This window comes from Myxocyprinus asiaticus, chromosome 36 (assembly GCF_019703515.2).
Source record: "Myxocyprinus asiaticus isolate MX2 ecotype Aquarium Trade chromosome 36, UBuf_Myxa_2, whole genome shotgun sequence".
Lineage (NCBI taxonomy): Eukaryota > Metazoa > Chordata > Actinopteri > Cypriniformes > Catostomidae > Myxocyprinus > Myxocyprinus asiaticus.
In genome coordinates, this window is record NC_059379.1 from 13,656,417 (window position 1) to 13,681,583 (window position 25,167).

Consider the following 25,167-nt stretch of genomic DNA (forward strand, 5'->3'; position numbering starts at 1 on the left):
ATTTTGTGGACACAACAGAACTTTTGGATATCCTGTGGTGTGACCGCACATATTTACTCACTACAGGAAGTGCTGTCTGTGTTGTAATGTTTTTCTGTACTCGCTCAAAGGTTAAATATTTCGACCTCTTGGAGAAAGGTAGCATCGCACTGAACTAGCCTTTACTAAATCAAACTTTCTATACAATTGTAATGCAAGAAACAGTCCCATTATGTACTGTAATTATAAAACAAATGTAAAAACAGGAAATGCAAACACATTAATACTTCAATGTTTTTTGTTTTTTTTTGTGATAAAAGAATTATATTTACATATAAAGCACAGAGGGGTGGTGTATAGAGTGGAAAGACATTGTGTTGTTACTTTCCATTAAAAAGTAAAAAATACAATAAAATGAATAAATTATTGTACAGAGCATGGTTGCTTATTTGACTTCAGTGAGGTTGACTTCAGTTTTACGAAAAAGTCATCAAAAATAAGTTATTTGTACTATAAAAACAATTCAGAGAATTTGCATGACAAAAACCTTGTTACAACTGGTGAAAGGCTTTGCATAATCAGTGTGGCATCAAAGAAAGAAAGAAAGAAAGAGAGAGCAAGCAAGAGAGAGAAAGAGGAAGGAAGAAGTTTCAAGTAAACATCTTATTAATCCCTATGGTGCCATATGCATTTTTGTAAAACTCACTTTTTTTTTTTTTCATTTGCCAATTTCTCTGGCAGCTGTTCTTTGGAAATAAAATGATGTATTACAGAATTTTAAAGAAGTTAACTTTGGGGTGCCAGCCCATCTAAACAAACCTGACCAAAGCCAGACCAAAATTGCTCTGGCAACCAGCAAACAGACCCACCTGACCATTTCAGCAGGTTGTATGTGTTTGTTTTGCCACCGATTTGCCAACACCTAGCGCTGGTGCTATTGAACAGCTTTACAAAAGAATTAGACAAAACACAATAAACTTTAGAAATTTGCATCACTGCTGGGTAAAAAATGCTCTGTTCAAACTGAACAGTGAAATATACAATTCTGCATCATTGTTCTTTTTTTTCTTCACTTGTCGAATCATTCGTCGAGCCATAGTGACACTTCTCAACACATCGCCTTGGAAACCATCCTCTAATACAAACTTCAGCTAGAACAGGGAGAAGAATCATGATACACAACAAACTTATGATATACTTCAATAAGGAGTATTACTGAAATAAAGAGCATTATTGAAGTCTTTCATCTTATAACAAAATTGAGACATTTTTCAAATTTTACCTTTTGCCTGCTCCTCATTCAAAACTTTGTCTCCATACATCCACCACCTGTTGATTAAGAACAATGCATGCTCATTTACATAACATGCACTCTTACCGTAATCACAGTTAAACAGTAAATAGGGGCAGCTGGCCTAATAGAATGTGGGGTAAATAAAAAGTTAAAATATACAGTACATTCCAACTGTCGCCATAGGATGAAATGGACTAAGGAAATATCTAAAAAGGCCAGAAAAGTGGCTCACTTTGTTCCTCTTGTAGCAAAGATGGTTTCCCCCTTTGTGAGTTTAATCCTGGGCTCCTCAGTACACGGTGTCCTAAAGAAAGTGTTAAGCCCCTTCCCCAGTGGGCAACAAGCCCCATTGTAGTCTTCCACAACTCTGTATTCCACCTGCAAAGAGTGCGTTTGCCATTTTAACTTTTTCTTTAGTAGATGCTTCCCTCTAGTGTTTGAAAGTGGTTACAACAATACTCACACTTCGCTGACGTTTATCATGTTTTTGCTTCAGCTGCTCAATCTGATAGAGGGAAACAGAAATATCATTACCAATTGAGCTACAAAGCTGTATTTGACTGTAATATAATACTTAATCAATTATTAACCTTTAAACACATGGGTGTTTCACCAAACATTATTACATACCTCAGGTCTTTAGCGACCTGGCACGTGTTTCTACAACAAACAGATCTACAAAATGCCCAGATAGTTTAAAATGTTCAAAACATATTCAAGATATTTAAAAATAATAGAATAGAAAGGGTTAAGGGAGAAAATACATAGAAACATTATGTTTAGTACTTACGGTTAGTGTATACTGGTGACACTTTTCATGTACAGGCCATTCGATTCCATCTCCCACATGGGTACCAGACCAGGTGAACACCTGCTTAAAGTTCTCCAATCGGCTGCCCAGATCATAGGGGAAGATGAACTCTTCACCTGTTTGGTAGTACTGGATTCTGTCTTTGGCCTGGGAACACAATGATTCTTTCTTTAATGTTATAAAACCCCAAAGGATCTACTGATTTCAGTGGGGGCAACACTATGGTTTTACATATGACCTCCACAAGAACTCATCTAGTCACAAAGAACTGTAAAACAGTGTGTCTTTGAGACTACTACACAATTAATCAGACTGAGTGCTTTTAAATGTGGATAAACATTCCCAAAATCTATAGAAATACAAAATAATTTTTAGAAATAATTTCAGAATTATACAGGTGCTGGTCATATAATTAGAATATCATCAAAAAGTTGATTTATTTCACTAATTCCATTCAAAAGGTGAAACTTGTATATTATATTCATTCATTACACACAGACTGATATATTTCAAATGTTTATTTCTTTTAATTTTATAACTGACAACTAAGGAAAATCCCAAATTCAGTATCTCAGAAAATTAGAATATTGTGAAAAGGTTCAATATTGAAGACACCTGGTGCCACACTCTAATCAGCTAATTAACTCAAAGCACCTGCAAAGGCCTTTAAATGGTCTCTCAGTCTAGTTCTGTACGCTACACAATCATGGGGAAGACTGCTGACTTGACAGTTGTCCAAAAGACGACCACTGACACGTTGCACAAGGAGGGCAAGACACAAAAGGTCATTGCAAAAGAGGCTGGCTGTTCACAGAGCTCTGTGTCCAAGCACATTAATAGAGAGGCGAAGGGAAGGAAAAGATGTGGTAGAAAAAAAGTGTACAAGCAATAGGGATAACCGCACCCTGGAGAGGATTGTGAAACAAAACCCATTCAAAAATGTGGGGAAGATTCACAAAGAGTGGACTGCAGCTGGAGTCAGTGCTTCAAGAACCACTACGCACAAACGTATGCAAGACATGGGTTTCAGCTGTCGCATTCCTTGTGTCAAGCCACTCTTGAACAACAGACAGCGTCTGAAGCGTCTCGCCTGGGCTAAAGACAAAAAGGACTGGACTGCTGCTGAGTGGTCCAAAGTTATGTTCTCTGATGAAAGTAAATTTAGCATTTCCTTTGGAAATCAGGGTCCCAGAGTCTGGAGGAAGAGAGGAGAGGCACACAATCCACGTTGCTTGAGGTCCAGTGTAAAGTTTCCACAGTCAGTGATGGTTTGGGGTGCCATGTCATCTGCTGGTGTTGGTCCACTGTGTTTTCTGAGGTCCAAGGTCAACGCAGCCGTATACCAGGAAGTTGTAGAGCACTTCATGCTTCCTGCTGCTGACCAACTTTATGGAGATGCAGATTTCATTTTCCAACAGGACTTGGCACCTGCACACAGTGCCAAAGCAACCAGTATCTGGTTTAAGGATCATGGTATCCCTGTTCTTAATTGGCCAGCAAACTCGCCTGACCTTAACCCCATAGAAAATCTATGGGGTATTGTGAAGAGGAAGATGCGATATGCCAGACCCAACAATGCAGAAGAGCTGAAGGCCACTATCAAAGCAACCTGGGCTCTCATAACACCTGAGCAGTGCCACAGACTGATCGACTCCATGCCACGCCGCATTGCTGCAGTAATTCAGGCAAAAGGAGCCCCAACTAAGTATTGAGTGCTGTACATGCTCATACTTTTCATGTTCATACTTTTCAGTTGGCCAAGATTTCTAAAAATCCTTTCTTTGTATTGGTCTTAAGCAATATTCTAATTTTCTGAGATACTGAATTTGGGATTTTCCTTAGCTGTCTGTTATAATCATCAAAATTAAAAGAAATAAACATTTGAAATATATCAGTCTGTGTGTAATGAATGAATATAATACACAAGTTTCACTTTTTGAATGGAATTAGTGAAATAAATCAACTTTTTGATGATATTCTAATTATATGACCAGCACCTGTATGGACATCAATTTTGCATTACTGAAATAACTATATATTGAATTTAGCTGTCTAGATCCTTTGAGTGGTCAGATCAAAATTATTGTAACTGTTTCCAATGCTGATGACAATAATTTCAGAATAGCGATGCATGATTACGGTTGTTTCTATTAAAAATAACTTTAGCACCTCTATGTGTCACTAAGTAGATTTTGAGGACACTAATGCCAAGAGTACACTATAAGACTTGCCGTCAGCACTCTGCGACTCACAGTCTTGTTTTTCATTGTGCTGGTGCGCACAATACAGGACTGTAGAGTCTCAAGAACACAACCATTTGTCCCCGACTGAGGCCATGTGCACACTGGTATTAAGATGCGTTTTGGGTGATCCAATCACAAGTGTTCAAGCGAGACATATCACCGTTACAGCTGGTCGTCTCTTTTGACCAATTCTGTTCGGATTATGAGGAGAGAGTCTCTGATTTCATACATCAATCATTACATCTGTGTATTACAGAATGATAATAAGTGCAAAAAAGTAAAAGATGAGAAAGAAAGTGTTAAAAACCGGCACACAGTTTCTCTTAATTATAAGCAAACATGATGTTTAGAACATAATTCTGAGTTATCTTAATGCAGTACATGTAACTGAGCTTCTAGTGTGCATGCTGCTCATATTTGTGTCTCTATTGTGCAAGTGCATGCTTTCACTTTTTTACATTTTCCAATTGTATGCGTATTTCCCTTTAAATCTGTATGTTACTGGTGAAAACCCGGCTGTTATAGCTGCCTTTAGCGTCGCCCTGTTTCAAACGGATTGCCCAAAATGCATTTTAAAATTAAGATAATGTGACTCAAGCCAGGTCTCCTAAGCAACCAAACTGGCCCGGTTGCTAGGGAAGGTAGAGTCACTTGGGGTAACCTCCTCGTGGTCGCTATAATGTGGTTCTCGCTCTCGGTAGGGTAGTGGTGAGTTGTGCGTGGATGACGCGGAGAATAACGTGAAGCCTCCACACGTGCTGTCTCCGCAGTAACGTGCTCAACAAGCCACGTGATAAAATGCGCGTATTGACGGTCTCAGACGTGCAGGCAACTGAGATTCGTCCTCTGCCACCCGGATTGAGGCAAGTCACTACTCCACCACGAGGACTTAGAGCACATATAAAGAACAGCTGAAAATAATAAAGACATCAGGTAGGGAGATGTGGGTGAAATTTTATTTTATCTTCTAATAGTTTTTTGTCTTCCGCTTCCTAATACCTTGCCCTTTTCTTGCATTCTCTCTATATTTCATTGGTTTTGGCTCATAGCGGTCTCTCACTCGTTGGGACAGTGCTCACACCTGACGACAAGACGTCTAGATTTCAAGCTGTTTTCAAAACTGTCGTAGCGTCTGGGACTAGTCTCAGAGTGTCCCAGGAGTGCGCACACAACAAGACCGTTCGTCGTGAGATCAGAGACTTCTCGTCGCAGACCAGTTGCTGAATCAAAACATCAAAGGAGATGAGCTTGAGTTGTGTAGTGTCTACTAGGCATAAGCGCACATAATTCAAGGAAGCCTTTAAAAGAGAACTCCTGAAAGAAAGAAGTTGCTGCCGTGCAATTGATTCGGGGAGAGGGATATTGGATTAGGTCACTTCTTTTAGCAGATAAGCATTGAGAAAACGTAAACAAGCTTACTTTCTCCTCAATCCATACTTCTATTGAGGTTTTGTTTCGAAGAATCACCTTCATCTAAAAGAAGAGAGAAAATTGCTGATAAACCAATCAATGTGACATGATTTCATGCAGTTACAAGCAAACTGACGAGTTTGAAAAAACACCTATGTGAGATGACAAAAAACATTAAAAATATCCCTTTCTAATAGTTTTCAGAGGACAAAATGTTGTCAGCTGGGATAAAGTATTTAATAGGCTGTACTTCTATGCCTCACAGCCTTGTTTTAACTTGTCAAGTCAAATACGACATGAACTCTGACTAATGTTTATAGGAGCCACAAAGCATGTTCGACCTGTATAAAAAATAGCATGCCGACAGCAATTGTGGTACCCAGCGCCAGTCCCAAGGCAAAGAGGGTGGCTGCAAATGCTGCAATGCTGAAAGGCATAATGGGATGGTGGATGTACCGAGCAGCGCCCATGTCAATCTTCACTGTGCTCCACCCAAATGAGATCTAAACCAAGAAAATGGGACAGAATATAACCACAACAACCATGAGTAAAGTGTCCTCATATTTGGCATATTCTCACTGTATGTAAGCACATACTGTACAATTATAATAGTAATGATAACATTTGTTTTTATCCAAAGTGACTTAAAAATGCTACATCAATAACATTTTATTATAAATTACAATAGAACTAACAAGAACAAAGTGTAATTATAAGTAACTCTACAAAACAATTAGGAACATTACACATTAAATACATGCAGTTTATTAAAATGACTCAGTTAAATGAACATTGTAATAAGTGACCACAGTAGTAATAATAACTGCATTAACAGGGAACTAAATGATCACCAGAATAATACTTACCCTATCATAGATTTGAGTGTACATGGTCATGACAAAGATAAACGCAGCATGTACGCAGCCCAGAGGAGCAAGCAGGAGGAAGCTGGTGAAGTAGGCATGATTCAAGTGACCACAGCAGTTGTTGATCCAGGGACAATGATGATCCATTTTCATCACACACCTGGAGATGAGGGAAACAAACTGACTTTTTTTGGGACAACTAAACCACAAAATGTTTTATTTGATTAATGATGCACAGCATAAATGAGTTCTTAAAGGGATCATGACATGCCATTTTTAATTATTTGAATATGCTCCTTGAGGTTTACTTCTAATATTAGTAGGGATGGGACGATATGGTTTTCTCACAATTCGCTTCGATATACAATATGAGGTTCATGATTCAATATTACCTAGATTCGTTATGATAACTCTTAAATAACAAATTATGGCAGAAAATTGTGTTTATTTAAAAAAAAGTTTTTTGCACAAAATGCACATTATAATTTCTCATCAAAATAAAGTTCTTTAATACACAATATAAATCTTCAAAGTTTAAATAATAAGAGTTTCTCATATACCTTTCACTATAAGAACAGATCACAAACAAATGAGCCTTCAAAAATTGTGTACTAATGTACATTCAGGCTGATCAGGTGCAGAACAAGCAATAGAACTGAACAGAACCTGTCCTGAAAAAGTATGTGAAAGTGTATATTTATTTTTTAATAGATTGTTTAGGGTTAGGGTTAGGAAAAACCCTTAGAAAAAAATAACCTTCTTTTTACTACTGTAACCATGGTTTCACCAAAGTAATTTGTTTGTACACTTACAGTAACCACAAAATTAACCATGGTTACTATATTAGCAACATATTACTGTGCTAACAACACCACTGTTAATTGCATTAAAACTATGGTTTCTACCAAAGAACATGGTTAATACAATATTAGTAATACAGTGATGCAATCTACACACAAGTCATGCCAAGCCACGGGAACGAATGCGTACAACAGACCCCGCCTCCGGATCAAACCCTTCTCTGCACTCCTTGACATTCACTGTGACCAAATCACTGCGATAAAATCAACATTTATATTCATTTTTATCTATTATTTTAAGTAGTATTAAAGGAAAAATTAAGAGTGGAAACAGGAAATCGAATGGGAAAAAGAGTGGGACAAAAGTTGGATTCCATCCACTGTCGCTAGAACAGCACTACACAATCATACACTGTCTTTACACCCCACGCCACTGCAGCAACAGCTACTGATTAGTTTGTCGCATATTACAGTGGTTCCACCAGACAACTGGGGTGCAAATAGCTGGCTGGTGTGGCAGGGTGCAAATAGACAATCCGTTATTATAATCACATTTTAACTTTTTAAAAATTCTACTTTCTATCAATTAATATTATTTCTTGAAATTGTATATATAATAATGATATGAGCTGTCAATGTTTGAAATAATGTGTACAATTTACAAGTAATAACATTATGTTTACATTCATTTGTATAACAAGCGCAATAATGGTACTGTCACTTTAAGAGTTTAACGTGCATCTCACAGACTAGCACAGGTGTTGCGGTTAATTTACTAACGAGAGAGAAGTCTCAGTGTTTTAGCGCATTCATGCTATTTGTGATTAAAAATAACATTTCTTTTTACTTTTTTAACTGGCTGTAAAAAATAGAGGATATTTTACTCCCCAATTTGGAATGCCCAATTCCCAATGCACTGTAAGTCCTCGTGGTGGCGTAGTGACTCGCCTCGATCCGGGTGGCGGAGGATGAATCTCAGTTGCCTCCGTGTCTGAGACCATCAATCCGCGCATCTTATCACATCGCTTGTTAAGCGTGTTAACGCGGAGACGTAGCGTGTGAGGAGGCCCACGCTATTCTCTGCGTCATCCACGCACAACTCACCACGCGCCCCACCGAGAGCGAAAACCACACATTATAGCGACCACGAGGAGGTTACCCCATGTGACTCTACCCTCCCTAACAACCAGGTCAATTTGGTTGCTTAGGAGACCTGGCTGGAGTCACTCAGCATGCCCTGGATTTGAACTTGTGACTCCAGGTGTGGTAGTCAGCATCAGTACTCGCTGACCTACCCAGGCCCCCCAAAACAGAGAGGATATTAAAAGACACATTATTCAATGAAAGTTGAGTGCGGGATTTCATCTTTAGACACATATTACTCAGAAGAAATGGTCTGTTTTAATCTAAAGCACTTTTCAACAAAACAAGATTTTCCAGGTATTCCAGTACTTACATTTCTAAGAGCTAAATTCAAGCACTTTAAGCACTTCAAGGACCTTGTGCGAACCCTGTAAACAGTGTAGGAAAAAAGCGCAGTAGGGGTAAAATCTAGCGACAGAGAGATATGATGTTTGATGGGTCATTTAATTTATGATCACATGGACAGAACAGGTTTCAAATTTCGAAATATCGAGTTTTGGCTTAATATGGTTCATCATTTTTTTTGGTTTGCAATATATTGAAATTCGATATAATGTCTCATGCCCACATATTAGTAAAGTTTTTTGCACAAAAAAACAGTCATATTTTTGTAAAATATGATTATTTTCCACCCTCATTCTGACCCTTTGTCAGAAACGCTCTGTTTTGATGCTGCTTCTCCTTTAAGACTCAACAGTAAACGCCCACTGCTATGATTGGCTCTCTGCTCTTGACTGACCTGCTCTCTCTTTGCCATCTCACTGCTCACAGCTTTTGGGCAGGGCTATGGAAGTGAAAGTTAAAGTAGGTGTTGATGTGTTGTTGTGGAGGCAGTAAGATGCAAATGTCTACCACAGTGTGACATCACAATGTGGAGGAAGTAGAGAACGAGTCATTTTGGCAGCTTGGTTTTAACAAATGCTCTTTTTGCAGTGAGGAAGAAGTTTTGAGTTCTGAAACTTACAGTATGTTTTATAGTACAACAACCTCTTATATGTCAAAAGATTAAGGGAAATTTGATTTCTCATGTCATGACCCCTTTAAAACATATCCATATTAATGTCTGTCAAAGAAGCAGGTTTTATTCAGATCTACCTGTTACACTTGCGACAGTGATGTGACCTAGGAGCTTTATAACCTTGGCACAATTTACAGAACTGTAAGTACATTATGTCTTGTTGCTTTTCCTGTTTGAAAACACAAACAACATCATGAGTGCTATTAGACAAGCATTTAAAGAAAACACTTTCACAAAACAGAGCATGAGACAAAAAGTTAGATATAACAAACATGCTTAAAGCTTAAGTGTGAAATGTCAGCATCAATAACCGAATTGCAAAAATAATTATTGTTGTCAAACAGTTTTCCCTGTTTCCCCTAACTCTCCCCCTATATGCTGGCTAACAGATTGTCCTGCCCCAAACTCTCACCATTGGTTGACCCAATGTCACTGTTTAGGGCTTGGCAGCTTTTGCACTATGTGGAAATCAACCAACAAATGCATTATTGACAGCTGTCTCTGCATATTAAGCTGGAATATGAGAAAGTATTTTAACATGGAAAAAATTACACACTTATGCTACAAAAATCTTTGCCTAGCCTTCTCGAAACACCCCAAAACAGAACTCATCTTCCTTACCGGTTTCCACTCCAGAGGAATGTACCCAGGCCCCACAAACATGGCATTAAAGTAGTTGTAAAGAATGAGGACACTCCAGTTAATGAGCATAATGAAGTTGATGCTGCCTCCAATGGTGTCCAGTGGCCAGTACCAGATAATGGAATCCAGTATGGCCATGGAGGAGCACACACCGATGACTGTCAGAGCGATGATGGGACCCCAGTGAAAAAGCCTCTTGACCTCATGGAGGTTCTCAAACACAATTATAGCTGATTTAATGTTCATTGTTTAGTTGTGTTGTAACGTATTTAAGTTTCCCAATGTAACTGATTACGCAGTCAGGCGTGTTGTCTGCGTTTACTGCAATTAATTAACCATAAAGAGGGCAAAGGGCATCTTTTTTGTCTTCTCGGAAACAACCAGCGTTCGGCTACGTTACCAGTCACAGGGGCCAGCCATTTTCTAGAGTTGCAAACTCTGTCAGCGTGTGGCATCCTTCCGTACTAAACCTCTGATTGCTCTATCCTTGAGCTGAAACCAAGCCATTCATCTGAAAAAAAGATCAGGGGGAGAAAATAATTATGAAGGAGGAATCTTGGAAAATCCCATAACACACCTCACCCAAAAATGAAAACTCTCTCATCATTTACCCTCCTGCCATCCCAGATGTGTAAGACTTCCTTTTGCAGAACAGAAACAAATATTTATAGAAGGATATCTCAGCTCTGTAGGTCAATACAATGAAAGTGAATGGTGACCAAAACTCCAAAGCTCCAAAAAGTACATAAAGGCAGCATAAAATCATCCATATGACTCCAGTGGTTTAATCCATGCCTTCTTAAGTGATCTAACTGGTTTTGGGTAAGAACAGGCCAAAATAAGTCATTATTCACTATAAATCTAGACATCAGCAGTCACCATGGCGATCATGATTTCAAGCTCAATTACACTTTCTAGCGCCATCTAATGCTCTGCGCATGTATTAATCACTTGAAAGTGTAATCACGCTTGAAATCATGATCATGCCTAGAGACTGCAATGGCAAGATATACAGTGAAAAGGAAGTTATTGTTTGGTCTTTTCTTTTATGCTGCCTTTGTGCTTTTTGGAGACTAAAAGTTTTGGTCACCCTTCACTTGCATTGTATGGACCTACAGAACTGAAATATTCTTCTAAAAATCTTTGTTTGTATTCTGCAGAAGAAAGAAAGTCATACACATCTGGGATGGTCTAAAGGTGAATACAAGATGAGAGAATTTTCATTTTTGGGTGAACTATTCCTTTAACATTTCTGCCAAGATACCATAGTTACTATAGTTAATGTTACTACTGTAAACAGCTTGAGAAGCTTTCAGAAACTTTCTGTCATTTTATTTTAATTATTATTATTATTATTATTTTGACAGCCATTGCTGAAAGCTAATTATTACTTCTGGTTTAATTGTATAAACCAAAAACTGCTATAACTACACAAAAAAAAAATTTTTTTTTCTTTTAGCCTATTTTTAAAATGTATGCATTCATAACCAAATTCCAACAAAAATTAATTGTGTAACGTTAAAGAAAATTGTAATTAACAAACTTAAAATATTTAGTTATTTTATTAAAGATTTCTCAATTGAATTTGATTGGATTTTGTTATGAAATGGAGTTGCGTAAATCTTAAAATATTTTTTTTGAGTGTATGTACAGTATTTTGAGGCAACCCATGGTTACCATGGTGGAGTTTTGTAAGTGCTCACAAACAGACAACTAATAAATAGGCCACATAATACATAATTTGGGTTCAAATGTCCTGGTCTCATTTGCATTCACTTTAGATTGTGACAGTGTCTGTATTTGAGGCTTGTGGGTATACAGATAACAAACAAACAAATGCAAGAACAGAGCTTTAAAATGTTCAATGCTGTGCAGTTCCAGACGACACAGGAAGGAACTTCATCCTGTTGCTCTCAGAGTGCATGAACTGATTCTACCGTGCATTCAATTCAGTTAAATATATTGTTGTAAAACACATAAGATAATCGAGTCTAACTGAAGAAATTACCTTTATCTCTATAGTTCGTGAGTGATCACGCCGACTTAATGTATGTTAGACTCTAATTACTGATACACATGCACTGAAAAAGGCCTTGTTTACTAACAGAGACATGATTGAAATGCTGTGCTTTCAAATGACGACAGAACTGTACATAGCTGTGATCAATGAAGACTGTTTTGTTAAAGGAACATTTTATTTTATTCATACCGCATACTTCTTCGAGAATTCCTTCCTCGTGTCTTGTACGGGCGATCAGTTTCAAAGAAAAATCTGCCCAGAGATCTGTTCCACGCTAAATATGAAGTAACGTACGCGATATTTAACGTCAAGGATAGTGACTCGTTTCAAATATGTTTTCACATAACCAAAACGCGATACAGAGAAATAGATCATGCAATGACAACGGCAAATGACACCACGGCGGAACCATTTACAGGAAGAGACCGGTGTTGTGTCGAACACCGTTTCCCGTGACACCACCCGGCAGTGACGCCTACGTCAATAACAAGCAGACCCAAGCAACAGTGTGTAGCGCAGCCAATCACTGTTATAATCTTTTAAACATAAGAATACAACAATGTCTTCGGATTTTGAAGCGTACGAACAGGATTTCGGCACCCTCACGGCTGAGATAACCAACAAAATTGGAAGAATACCCAAATTAGCCGGTGGTAAGTGGCTGTCAAATGAGCTACTATTAGCAAAGCATCATTTTTGTGGAGACAAATAACTTACTTCCTTTAAATCCTCACTCGTGTCGCTGTTGTGTCTTGTTGGTGTATTATTTAGAAACTTGCCACATCAATTGTCAAATGAGCTATGTTGTTATGAGAGACGGGGTGTCAGATATCAGTGATGTGTGAGGATTTGAGTGACATGGCTCTTGGATCTCATGTTGTGTGTTGCAGAGGTTGGAGTTTAAAAAAGTGTGACATTTCTGACGGAGTAAGAATTACGTTGGTAAATTACTTCCACTATTAAACATAACAGAAGATACTGTGCAACACAATGCAATAAAACAATATGCACACAACATACAATACAGTAGTAAGATTATGTGGGAGACAAGGTGCAAGAAACAGGGCCCAAATCTGACACCCTTACTCTGTTTTTATTTTGATTGTCACTGGCTGAACAGTACAACTGTCAAATTAGTTTTGGATTATATTCTGGATTGTGGATTAGACTAAACGTAACACAAATGAACATAGTTACCAAGCCTCTGTGATGTACTTAATGACAAAGAGAGTTCATAGAAAGTCTGTGTAGATATAGTAATGCATGGGCTTTATATCAAAATGTCTGTACCCAACAGGCATCTTGATCATAGGGTATGTATTGTAAAATGGATACTAGTTTACCAAACAATTAAAATTCTGTTGTTATTTACTCACCCTCACGAGTGGTTCTAAATATGTATGACTTTTATCTTTTGCGGAACTCAAATGGAGATGTTAGGCAGAATGTTAGCCTCAGTCACTATTCACTTTCATTGCATCTTTATTTTCATACAGTGGAACAGCACATGCACTTAAAATCCTAATAAGTTCATTGCAGTCATTTGATTGAGTAAACTCGTTCCCTCAATTCCATTGAATAATGGGGTCTCCCAAAACTTGAGTATTTAAGTTTAATTAACTTGATTTTCAAGTAGAGTGAATTTAACTATTTAAGTTGAGTTGATTAACTATGTAAATTAAGTAGACTTAATCAGATATGAATTTAAATGTTGTTTCAGCTGTTGTACATTTTAATTGAATTGAGTCAATTTTAGATCAAACAACAGCACAGCTCAAATAAAGATGATAACTGATTCTAGGTCAGTTATTAAATAATTCTTTACAGAAATGCATATATGCACTTCAGCTGCACATACACAAAGAGAACTAAGTGTGACCAGGGTCCAACTTGACCAAAGAGACACAGATCACCCTAATGGTGACATTACACCAAACAACTATTTACAACAAAGCATAAATAATACAACAAAAGAGCTAAAACATCTATGAATCCTTAATAACAATTATTTAAATTCCCCAATGTGTTCCCTCTGACCAAGGAAACATCATTCAAGCAGCAAGGGATTGTGGGTATTCCCCGTGGCCTCAATTTTGTACTCAATAGTTTGAGTTATTAACACTTCAAATCTTAAGTCTATGGATTTTTAAGAAAAATAAGTTCAATGAACTTAAATATTTGAGTTATCAGTCCAAAACTTGACATTTCAAGTAATATTTATTTAGGATACAGTAATGACAACTTAAGGGTTTACAGTGTCGGTGAGTAAATGATGACAGAAGTTTTGTGAATGTTTGGTTGAACTATCCCTTCATGTGTACACTAGACAAGACCCATTTGTATTGTGAGTTATTATGAGTCATTCATGCAAAAGGCTGCTGCAGCCTCATCTCTGTTGTGTTGATCTATTTTAAAGCACAGATCAGATGTATTGTGTTACCATGGGAATGATGCTATGTAATGAGTGTGTGGTTATAGTGATAAAATGCTCAGAGAATCCAAAAATAACCTCAACCCTTAGTAGATAAAGTATGATCAAACTCTGTGTCTCAAGGACTTCCTTTACAGTAGTAGTATCTCACATTCTTTGTAGTTAACCAGAAAATGATGGGCTCCAAAATTCATATAGCTAACACAAAATGTGCATATTGCTGCTATAAGTTAAATGAAATGAATTTGCAGTATTATTTGATATTTCTTATTCTTGTTTCCCAGAGAAGTTCTGGAATCACATTCTTGTATAAACAATTGTTTACTTTCATGCAACCTCTTTTTTTTTTTTTTTTATAGAACATCATGTGTTCTTTATAGACTATTTCAAGGATGTTAACAATAACAAAGGAATTAGAACCCCACTGACCTTTATGCATTTCCGGTATCATTACAGGATCCTTTAAATAAGGCTTTGAGTTAACATATTTCCTCAAAGAACATGAAACGTTTACCTGAAATGACTTATCCAGACGTGTTATTGATACTGAGCGTCTACGTAAGGGAGTATCATAGTTTAGATGCTCACAGTTATTTTCTCACCGGAAAGATCAGGAATATTGGATTGCTCCTATTATAATCAATGAAGCTGTCTGCGTGACCTGCGAACAAGGTAAGGATTTATTTTTTAATAATAAAAATACTTTTCTTGTCTCTTATTATCTTCTGTACTACTCCAGCTACTCTGAGAACTTAGCAGTTCGATTCTGCAGATATTGTTAACCTTTGTGTGAAATTGCTTGTTAAGTTCCTCATTTGTAAGTTGTTTTGTATAAAAGTAATTTGTTTGCGACTTGCGCGGCTTCATTCATTATAATGGGAGCGACCTAAAGTCACTTTTAGAGCTCTGCCCCTCAAACTTGCAATTAGTTGGCATACATTTTGTTTACCTACCAGAGATAAGATATGTGCTACAGTTGTTAGTACTGCACGTGCCCAGCTGTCTCGCTTCACTGCAGTGGTTGCTTTCTCGAAGATCTAAATGCTTTAAGTTCCGTTAGTTCCAGGCATCCAGGGAGCATCCAGTCACCAAACAACATGATCCAAATTTTAATAATAACATTTTATGACATTGTAACGGTATTCGTGTTAATGTCACTATGACTAAAGCGCCTCCTTCTGTTGTTTTGAATGAGTTTGACAACTAGCAGGAAATGTTCAAGGGACAAAGACGTCACTTCCTTAAACTGACGAATAGTCCTTCATATGTTCTATAAACCGACGAATACAGTAGTCCTTGAAATGGTCTATAATCACTCATAACACAACAGAGTGTGATTTTTGGCTCTATGTGGAATATTCTGATTTTATTTGAATTATGATAGAATGGTAGTACTGTAGTTGAGGCTTGTTTGAATCACAAACTAAAACATATAAAGCAGGGATGTGCATGGGTAATTCAAAAGTCAAGTACTTGTTCAACTTTAAATATTCGACTTGTAAACACTACTCAAATCTTTTGGGGGGAATATTTGATTTTTGTATGTGCTAATGATATATGACATTGTTACAGGAATAACATTAACAGGAAAGAAAAACAGGTTCTAAGGTAAAAGGCTGAACTTAAATTCATGTTAGATTCATTAAATATGTGTTAGACTACTTGACTACTCCAAATGCCCTTCCCTAATCTAAAGTCAGGCAAAATAGACCTGAAATAGATAGAATTCTATGCTTAAAATTTTCTCCTATTTATCTTACTTTTGGGCGATATTGTGTACTGTGGATATGGAGTTCAGTATGAACATTGTCCTGATTTGATTTATGGCATTTTTGTTGAAGGATAGACTACCTGTTTCTTCACTTAGTTGCACTGAATACCCTAATAAGCTGACATTACTCTATTGATTGAGTAAACTCGTTCCCTCAATTTAATTGAGTAATTGCATCTCCAAAAGTTGTGTATTAATTTCACTTATTCACTTATTGTGTATTAATTTCACTAAACGTGCCTAATTTTGTTTTAAAGGTCTCATACAATAGATTTACATGCATCCAAGGTCAAAAAACACTTTAATTTGCTCATAATTTAAATTGCAGCTTTACCTTTTTACCCCAGTGTCAAAAACGACTCGTTCAATGATCCGTTCTAAAGGATTCATTCTAAACTCCTCCTTTCAGAGAGCCTACTCTGCTCTGATTGGTCAGATGTCCCAGTCTGTTGTGATTGGTCTACCGCTTAGTGTAGTGTTTGAGGGTGAGTCAAAGCTGTTCGCGAGCAGCCAATGAAGACCAGAGGCGGGATTTTTGTTACCAAATTATGTAGGTTAGTACAGGAAGTAAGTCTGGAATTACTAACGACTCGTTTCAGGTGTTCAGAATCGGTTCATTATTTTGAGAGTCAATAATAACATTTGTCGTGCACTTTAATTTTTGAAACTTTGCAAACTTTTTTACATTCACAAACAGCTATATAACACACTACATGAAAGGTAATATTTGAAAAACCATAATAGGTGCTCTTTAACTATTTATGCTAGGTTAAAGTAACTGGATGCAAGTAGACTTAACTCAGATTTGCTATTCAAATATTGTTGTTTCTACTTAATAATTTTAGTTGAACTGACTCAAATTTAGATCGTACAGTAACACAGCTCTATGAAAGAAGATTATAACTGATTCTAAGTCGGTCATTAAATAAGCGTAATTTTCCACTGAAATGCATATGTATTCATATAAGTTGCACTTGCACAAGGTGAACTGAAATAGAGTTAACATGATCCAACATGACCAAAGGGGACACAGATCACCCAAATGGTAACATCACATGAAACTGTGCTGTTTGCAACAAAATAACATTAATAATACTACAAAAGAGCTAAAACCTCTATTAATTCTTAATAACAATTATATATGCCCCTATAAGTTCCCTTTGACCAAGGAAACATAGCCTAATTAAATTCAAGCGCAAAGGATTATGAGTATCCCCCATATCCTCAATTTTGTACTCAATCGTTTGATTTACTAGCACTTATAATCTTAAGTCTATTGATTTTTAAGATAAATAAGTTCAGTGAACATAGAGATTTGAGCTACGAGTCAAAGACCGGGCATTTCAAGTAGGCTAATGTTTAATTAAGACAACTTGATTTTTCCAGGGTTTTCAGTGTGGCTCTGCATTGTCCTCATATGTACAGTATTTGCCTGTGTTGAATCTGTTAGCTCATTCTCTCATTTGCTTATGACGTGGTACTATTTTCTCAATTCTTTTTTATTATTTCAATTTTTTATTATTGCTATAATCAGTGTATAAACCCAGCAATAATTGTACATTTTTTAATTTAGTGAAATTTTGCCCAAATTAAAGTTAGACCCATTTTGTTTTTAAATTGTACAGGAAGGGAAAGTATGGCATTTCTAGAAATGATTAGGCCTATTATCTGAAAATACTTATCAGGATTTGGATGCTTTCTGATTTAGATTTAGCTTTTTATTTTTTGCTCACCTTGTGAACAGCTCTCAGAAACACAGTTCTGTTTCAGTTCAAAATTCAATACATGACTTAAACATCATATCTGCAATACAGTTAATATGATATAAGCTCATGCTCTGAGTGTGCTTGATTGAAATTGAAAGTCAGTGAAATGAAATATTACTTTTAGACAGCACAGTTACTTTTCATGTAAATTCTTGTTTTCAGTCAATATTAACCCTCAGAGGTCTAGTCATATCCTGATGCACTGGCATTGTGCTTCCTTTGTACATGGACAAAAGGTGAGAGAGATTAATAGCCTATTCAATCATAGAGCATATGCTCAGTTCGGTAAGCGGTGCCAAACAATCGCTGAACACGATTGGCTTTCCTTTGCATTATTTAAGCATATTTAAAAGAATGAGAATGTGCAAATTGTTGAAGCTTAAATTGCTTCTTCAGAGCTTGGCAGAAACAAACATTGTGTCATCATACCAGCCTACCACCAGCTGCTAAATGTATTTAAATAAATCCACTGAATATGAACAAAGCCATATGCAAAGAGAGCTCATTAGTGATGGCCAAACCATACTCACTGTTGCCAGAGAAGTTCTTTTCTTGAATTCACTTCTCAGTTATGCCCATAAAGGAGCAGTTTTCTTTTTGTTGCACAAATTTGTTTAAGACCATGCGGTCTGACAACAATGGCATCAACAAAGGGGCTTATGGTGTTGTGTTCATGCCATTGTACAGTGTCACATATGTACAAACACTGATAAAGGCCACTGGACAGGTAAAATGCTCTTGGCCATTTCTTGCTCAAGCTGTATGCGTTCATTCACACAAGAATCACCAAGATGTTTTGTTTTGTTGAACAGTGCAAAACTTGCTGTGAAATATGAATTTGACAATAATGCAAGGTCTTGCTCCATTAAACATAAATGTGTGTTTTGTGTTTCTGTAGGTATATTTGCACTAAGAGAACCATCTGTCAATCACACACAATGAAAAATTGAGCAGTGATGCAAAGCTAACTTTTCTCAGTGCAATGCTTTACCCAAAGAGCATCTGACCTTGTGGTGCTGCCCCATGCACCTCCAATAGTGCAATATATATTTCAACTTACCCTGTGTTAGAGGTGAATAGAGGCCCCTCCGTTTGCTCACCTTGTAGAGAATTGCCCCTGGCTGTTTACACTGTGTGGGCTGTGCAGTTGCACACAGATTTTAAAAATGGATTGATGACCACCAAAAGACATTAGAAAGCCAAAGGGCAAAACAGAAGTTCACTTTAGTTTCCAGCTTACCGACAGCATCCTGGTTTGATTTCAGTAGATGTTCCTTCTTAATGATTTGTGTTTTTGGTTGGTATGGTTTGATGTGCTTCACTGGTCTTATTTGATCAGTGGTCTTTCATAGAGTTTTTATTATTTAAGGCCTACTTGTATCATGCAAAGCTTAAATTATAAAACGAATACCAGTCCTTTATAATGGAAATGAATGGGACCAGTCCATAAACATTAAAGTACACCAAGTTTCAAAATACAGCGATCAGACATAAACATTTTATGTTTTAACATGATTTTAGTGTGATAAAATCGATTACAGGGTTTACCTGCATAACGTTGTCATGGCAAAACAGTCAAATTCGAATATAACTTTACACAGATCAGGATAGTAAGTGATTTTAATCACACTAAAATCATATTAACACGTAAAATTTTGAAGTATTGTGGCGATACTTTTGAAACAGTGTGTTTTAACATTTATGGACTCGCCCCATTCTCTTCCATGTAAGCGCCTGACTAACCACAAATTAGCTTTTCTTTAAATAGACGAGTGACAAGTTGAAACTATTTTTTTGTGGCAATCAACATTATTGAGAGGAGAAAAAGAAGAATGTGCTCGCCGGCTCCCGGACGCGCTGTCACCTCAACCTCAACCACTCCTCCGACCCTCTGGTGGATGCCAGCTCACTCCTCCCCCGGCGGACGGCAGCGAGTCCTCCGGCCCCTGGCGGATGGAACCGCTCCTCCCCTTCTCGGCAGATGGCTGCGGTTCCTCTGTCCCCAGGCAGACAGCTGCGGCTGCTCCCCTGGCAAATGGCAGCGGTGAGGACTCCGCGACAGCGCATCCCTCCTCCCTCCTGGGTTTCGGCACAACTGTAACAGATAAACGGATGGGCAAGGAGGAGGCGGAAACAGGCTGAACACTCAACATAAATGTTTAATGATATAAATGAACTTAAAACAACATAAAACATAAACAAACAGACACGCACAACGGGGCCACGTGCATCTCTCTCTCTTGAACCAGCGTCTCCGGCTGCCCCTTATCTCGCTCTCCCGCTGATCAGCTGATTCAGCACCGGCCATGCTCCATCACGTCCCGGCCATGCCCTCCTCCTCGTCACAACAATAAGTTATTTACATTTTTTAATATTCTTTTTTAGGTATAGAATTAATGAATACATTTTTTTATTCTTTTTTTTAACATTGGTGTCTTTTATCATATTATTATTGCTGCCGTTTTATAACGGTTCAAGTTTTGCCTACACTAAAAAAAAAATAAATGTGTTGGATTTACTTATATATGTAGCATTTTTGCATCATGGTTTTTAAGTAAATTCAACTTATTGTCATTTTATGTCAGCATAACTAGAAAACACTTGTTAGATCTACACAAATGTATCAGTTCATTCAACTTTATTTACTTAAAAAGGTATGTCAGACGAATAAGATTTAACAACCACTAGCATGTTGTTTCAAATGAACATGTTTATAATTGTTTCTACTTAATTTTATTGGCTTAGAAGGAAATAATGACTGGGGTCAGTCATTAAACTTGATTCCCCAAAGAAGTACAGATAAAGCTGCATTAAAGCTACACTTATCACATGCGCAAGGAAAAATTACACAGATTGAACAGGATCCCACTTCACCAAAGGGAACACTATTCACCCTAATAGTGACTTTACACAAAACAACTAATTACAGTAAAACAACATCAATAATACTAAAAAGAGCTAAAATCTCTATGAGTTCTTCACAGCAACTAAGTACATGCCCCAATAAGTTCTTTTTGACCAAACAAACATGCTTAAATTAACAAAGCGCAAGGGCTTATGTGTATTTCCCACAACCTCAGTTCTGTACTTGATCGTTTGAGTTAGTAGTACTTAAAACCATCATTTTATAGATGTTTAAGCCAAAAAAGTTCAAGGAACTCACAATTATTCTTTTACTTTATTTAACACTACAAGTTCACCTTGTAATTTATATTTTGTGTTGTATACATTAATACAAATGAAGTAAAACTTATAAATTTACGTTTCTGAGTAGAAGCTATTTATTTTGTTGCGTTTTGGTTGAGCCAACAAATTTTTTCTTCAGTGTAACGATACAGCCTCTTGTGGCTAATTGCTTTATTTAAAAAAAAAAGCTTCATGAACTTGCATGTGAGGGGTGTTGGATACTGAGCATACAGGTATTTGATCTAGAAAGAGCTTTGCTTATTTTTTCAAATTTACTTTAATAAGGTGGTGTACATGTAAATTACAAATAAAACATTCGGTCATACTCTAGGCTTTGTTGTGGCCTGGCTCTTACCAGTGGCTTAAAACCAACACAACCTCTTTGTGCTCATTGTGAGTGGGTGGCAGAATGGCAGAGTTTGGCAGAGCTGACATCTCTCTTCTCTTTTAAGTTGCCAAGAAGCGTCTCGGCGCTCCTTCACGAACTAACAAAGGCGTTTACACATGGAAAAATAAGACACATCAAATATGGATCTTTGTGCGTCGAGAATGTGTAAATATATCTTCAAATGCAAGCTTGTTTTTATTTGCTCCCTTGTTGTTGCGGGGGAGTCGGGCTGTTGTCATAAAGCACAGCTCCTCCATCCACTGATCAATATGTTTTCCTCTCTTTCCCTTTCAGAGGAGAAGACACAGCTGGTTCTAAATGTCGACAAACAGCTTGAAGAAGTCAGAGAGTTGGTGGGTCTTTGATCAGTAATTTCCACTCACTCATTTTCTAAATAATGAATTTGGAGAAATTTCCCCCCTGCATAAACAACACCTGCAATGTTGCTGGTGACATCAGACACTCTTTATCTGTCTGAAGGCTGCTCGGTGCTATCGGTGTGATCACATCCACATAATGCGCTTTTAAGTGACACCGTGCAACACATTTCATACCATTATTGGGGGAAGGTGCCGTGGCAGGTGCCGAAAGGAGGGATGTGTGTCGCATGTAAATTGTCCCATCATGTCATGTTGATTGGACAGTGTAAGTCAGCAGGGCCCTTTTGTGCACGCCGGTTCGCTCACATATGACGTGGACACATGTCGTAGTTGTCAGAGCTGAACTGCACCAGAGGTTTTAATGAAGCGGCACCTCCTAACATGACTTGATTTGCTGGGTGCTTGAATCAATGCCTCTGTGTTACTTCCATGTAAATTAGTTGACAGTAAACAAGCTAGACAGTTAAACTGTGTTGTAGATATCAGTTTATGTGTCTCAAAATGGTGCACTCACTATTTCTTTCCCCATTTAACATTTTTCTCCTAAAGAAATAAGTAATCATTTTGATAAATATGTTTAAAATTATGTACACACATGAAATCCACCAAATAAAAGCTGCTTTATTTTGCATAGAGCTTAGAAGTGTCATAGGGCCGCCATATTGAGATCACATGATCTCGGTTTATCTGGGTTACCAATCATGGCTGACTGCAAATAGCACATTTCGACAATTGCATCGATAACCAAAAAGTAAATAGTCCAAGATGACTGCCAGCGCAACATAAACAAAAATTACTGAGCGCTACTGTAAGTAGTTGGCAGTTTGATTTTCACTGAATATAATTGATGTTTCTAGCTGGAGCAAATGGACCTGGAAGTTCGAGAGATCCCTATCCAGAGCAGAGGCATGTACAACAGCCGTCTGAAGAGCTACAAACAAGAAATGGAAAAACTTGAGAAAGACTTTGTGAGTATTAAAATCGTCCTTAAAACACAACATGTTTACTGACGGCATGCTTGAATAGCTTCACCTACAGTTTTCTTATTCTTGTAAACACATGCATGCACATGCACAGACTGAACAATAGTTCTTCTACTTTAAAAACACTGAAGGTCATTGATATCTCTCTGTGGTTAATTCAGAGTGTATTTTTGAAACAACTACTTGGGCCAAAGTGAGTGGGCCTGTATTTTTCTCCAGATGTCCTTGTTTAGTTATTTATAACTCTTACCTGCCCATGGAGTATCAACCCACACACATCAAACCTTAATGAGACACTTTTCCTCTGAAGCCAAATTTTCCCTGTGCTTGTTTTACATCACCCATGTTTTACTGCCTCCTTGCCCCCTTTTTTTTTACTCCCAAATAGTGATAATCCTATTCAAATGTATTTCTGCTTTCTCTGAGGTGGCCACGTTCACATTATACAGTTGCAGTTTTGAGAAAATAAACAGAATACAATAAACAAACTTGGATTCTTTGTGTTTTGGAATATGAGATGATTCTGGCCTTGCTTGTGTGTCTCAAAAGAGTCTTTGAGACCAGGTTAATACACTACAGTATTTTAAACCTTATGAAATTCCCTTTTGTTTCAATAAACTTGAGTGTATTTTAGAATCACATTTGTTTGAGATACTTTGTCATTTTTCCCTCTGTAGAAATGAGACCTGTTGTCTTTATAATCCACTTCATTTACTCATGCCACCATATGAAGTCACAGCACGCCTCAAATTCTCTTAATTTGAAGTCGTTGCTTTTAAGTCCAGCACCTGCACCTAACACAAGGTTTGCTTGATATCAATTACCAGATGGCTATGACATCAACAAAGATTCCAAAAAGCCTGACATAAATGAGGAGATTTTTGAAAAGGATCTTTTGCCAATGATCTGATGTTGTGCTGCTGTGCTGATAGCTCAGATCACAGTGGAGATCTCTTGTCTCCTAGAGGCCTCACATTCCTCACCGTGGGCATTTAATTGGCCAACGATTAATCTTTCGCTTCTCCTGCTTGACTGTTGCCGTGCTTAATTATCATGCAATTAACACCTGCTGTGAAGGGGTTTAGTGCACTGTTCATGGTTGCATTTACTTTGCCTTTCACCTCATTCTTTTCACATATATTTCTATGCAAACTAATCATGGATATGCAAGATGTTGGTTACTGTTAAGGTTTTAATCCCAAATCTATTTAAGTGTTTGTGCTTTCCAAACTTGTACAAATACATCAAAATAAATGATTGACTTTTTGATTGAAGTTTAAAAAAATGAAAACCTTTAATCTTAAAGAAAAAATTTATTGTAACAAGAACTCGATCTTAATAATAATAATAATAATAAATAATCAAAAGTAATAATAATAATGATGGATAGACTTTACGATAAAGTTCTATTCCTATGCATTAGGTATCATGAACTAACAATGGGCAATAATTTTTACAGCATTTATTAAACTTGGTTAATGTTAATTTATTTGGTTAATGTTAATTTATGTTAGTTCATACTGGATAACTTATGTTATCTTTAAACAACTTTAAATTAGAAAATGTATTTGTATAAGTAGAGATTAACATCAACCAAAATGAACAAGTGTGGTGAAAGTATTTATTATTGGTAATTCATGTTAACTATTGCATTAATTGTAATATATACTGTACCTTATTTTTTAAGTATTACTATGCTAATAATATTCAAATTATGACTATTTAATAAATTATAACAAACAGGTTTAGTTTAAAATGTGGGCTTTTCTACACTTGTAAGTTTAGTCTCCCCTCCCCGCAAAAACGATACTGTTCCTATTTTATCAGACAGATCACATACTTCTGTCTGTGTTTTTAGGATGAGATAGTAATTGTTCTAATTGAAAGCCATTTTTTCTCCTTCGAACTTTGAGTTTATGCACATTTGAAGAACAGATCCCCTTTGAAGCCGGCGGTAAAAGCAAACCCCAGAAACTTGTCCTAAAGCTGGGAGATTCAGCTGGCTTCTCAGAAGTGCCAAATGCTTTAGTGTGGAT

The 25,167-nt window shown here is 37.1% G+C and overlaps 2 protein-coding genes across 9 annotated transcripts in view; one reads left to right on the forward strand and one right to left on the reverse strand.

Annotated features, from left to right (window-relative positions):
• Positions 1-300: 300 nt before the first annotated feature.
• LOC127426891 (palmitoyltransferase ZDHHC6-like) lies at positions 301-12,655 on the reverse strand. The gene is made up of 11 exons (XM_051674005.1): positions 12,416-12,655; positions 10,186-10,717; positions 9,642-9,733; positions 6,604-6,763; positions 6,079-6,240; positions 5,747-5,800; positions 2,064-2,231; positions 1,737-1,778; positions 1,506-1,651; positions 1,262-1,308; positions 301-1,130 (listed from the first exon to the last, which is right to left on the reverse strand). The coding sequence occupies exons 2-11, from the start codon at positions 10,450-10,452 to the stop codon at positions 1,030-1,032; spliced, it is 1,239 nt and encodes a 412-aa protein (XP_051529965.1). The 5' UTR covers positions 10,453-10,717; positions 12,416-12,655; the 3' UTR covers positions 301-1,029.
• A 47-nt stretch (positions 12,656-12,702) lies between these two features.
• The window catches only part of LOC127426901 (vesicle transport through interaction with t-SNAREs homolog 1A-like), a 200,588-nt gene continuing 188,123 nt past the window's right edge, over positions 12,703-25,167 (forward strand). For all 8 annotated transcript variants that reach the window (XM_051674030.1, XM_051674031.1, XM_051674027.1 and 5 more), the window contains exons 1-3: positions 12,703-12,879; positions 22,063-22,121; positions 23,006-23,116. In XM_051674030.1, coding sequence (XP_051529990.1) covers positions 12,786-12,879; positions 22,063-22,121; positions 23,006-23,116 — 264 coding nt within the window. In that variant the 5' untranslated portion in view covers positions 12,703-12,785. The remainder of the gene's footprint in view (positions 12,880-22,062; positions 22,122-23,005; positions 23,117-25,167) is intronic.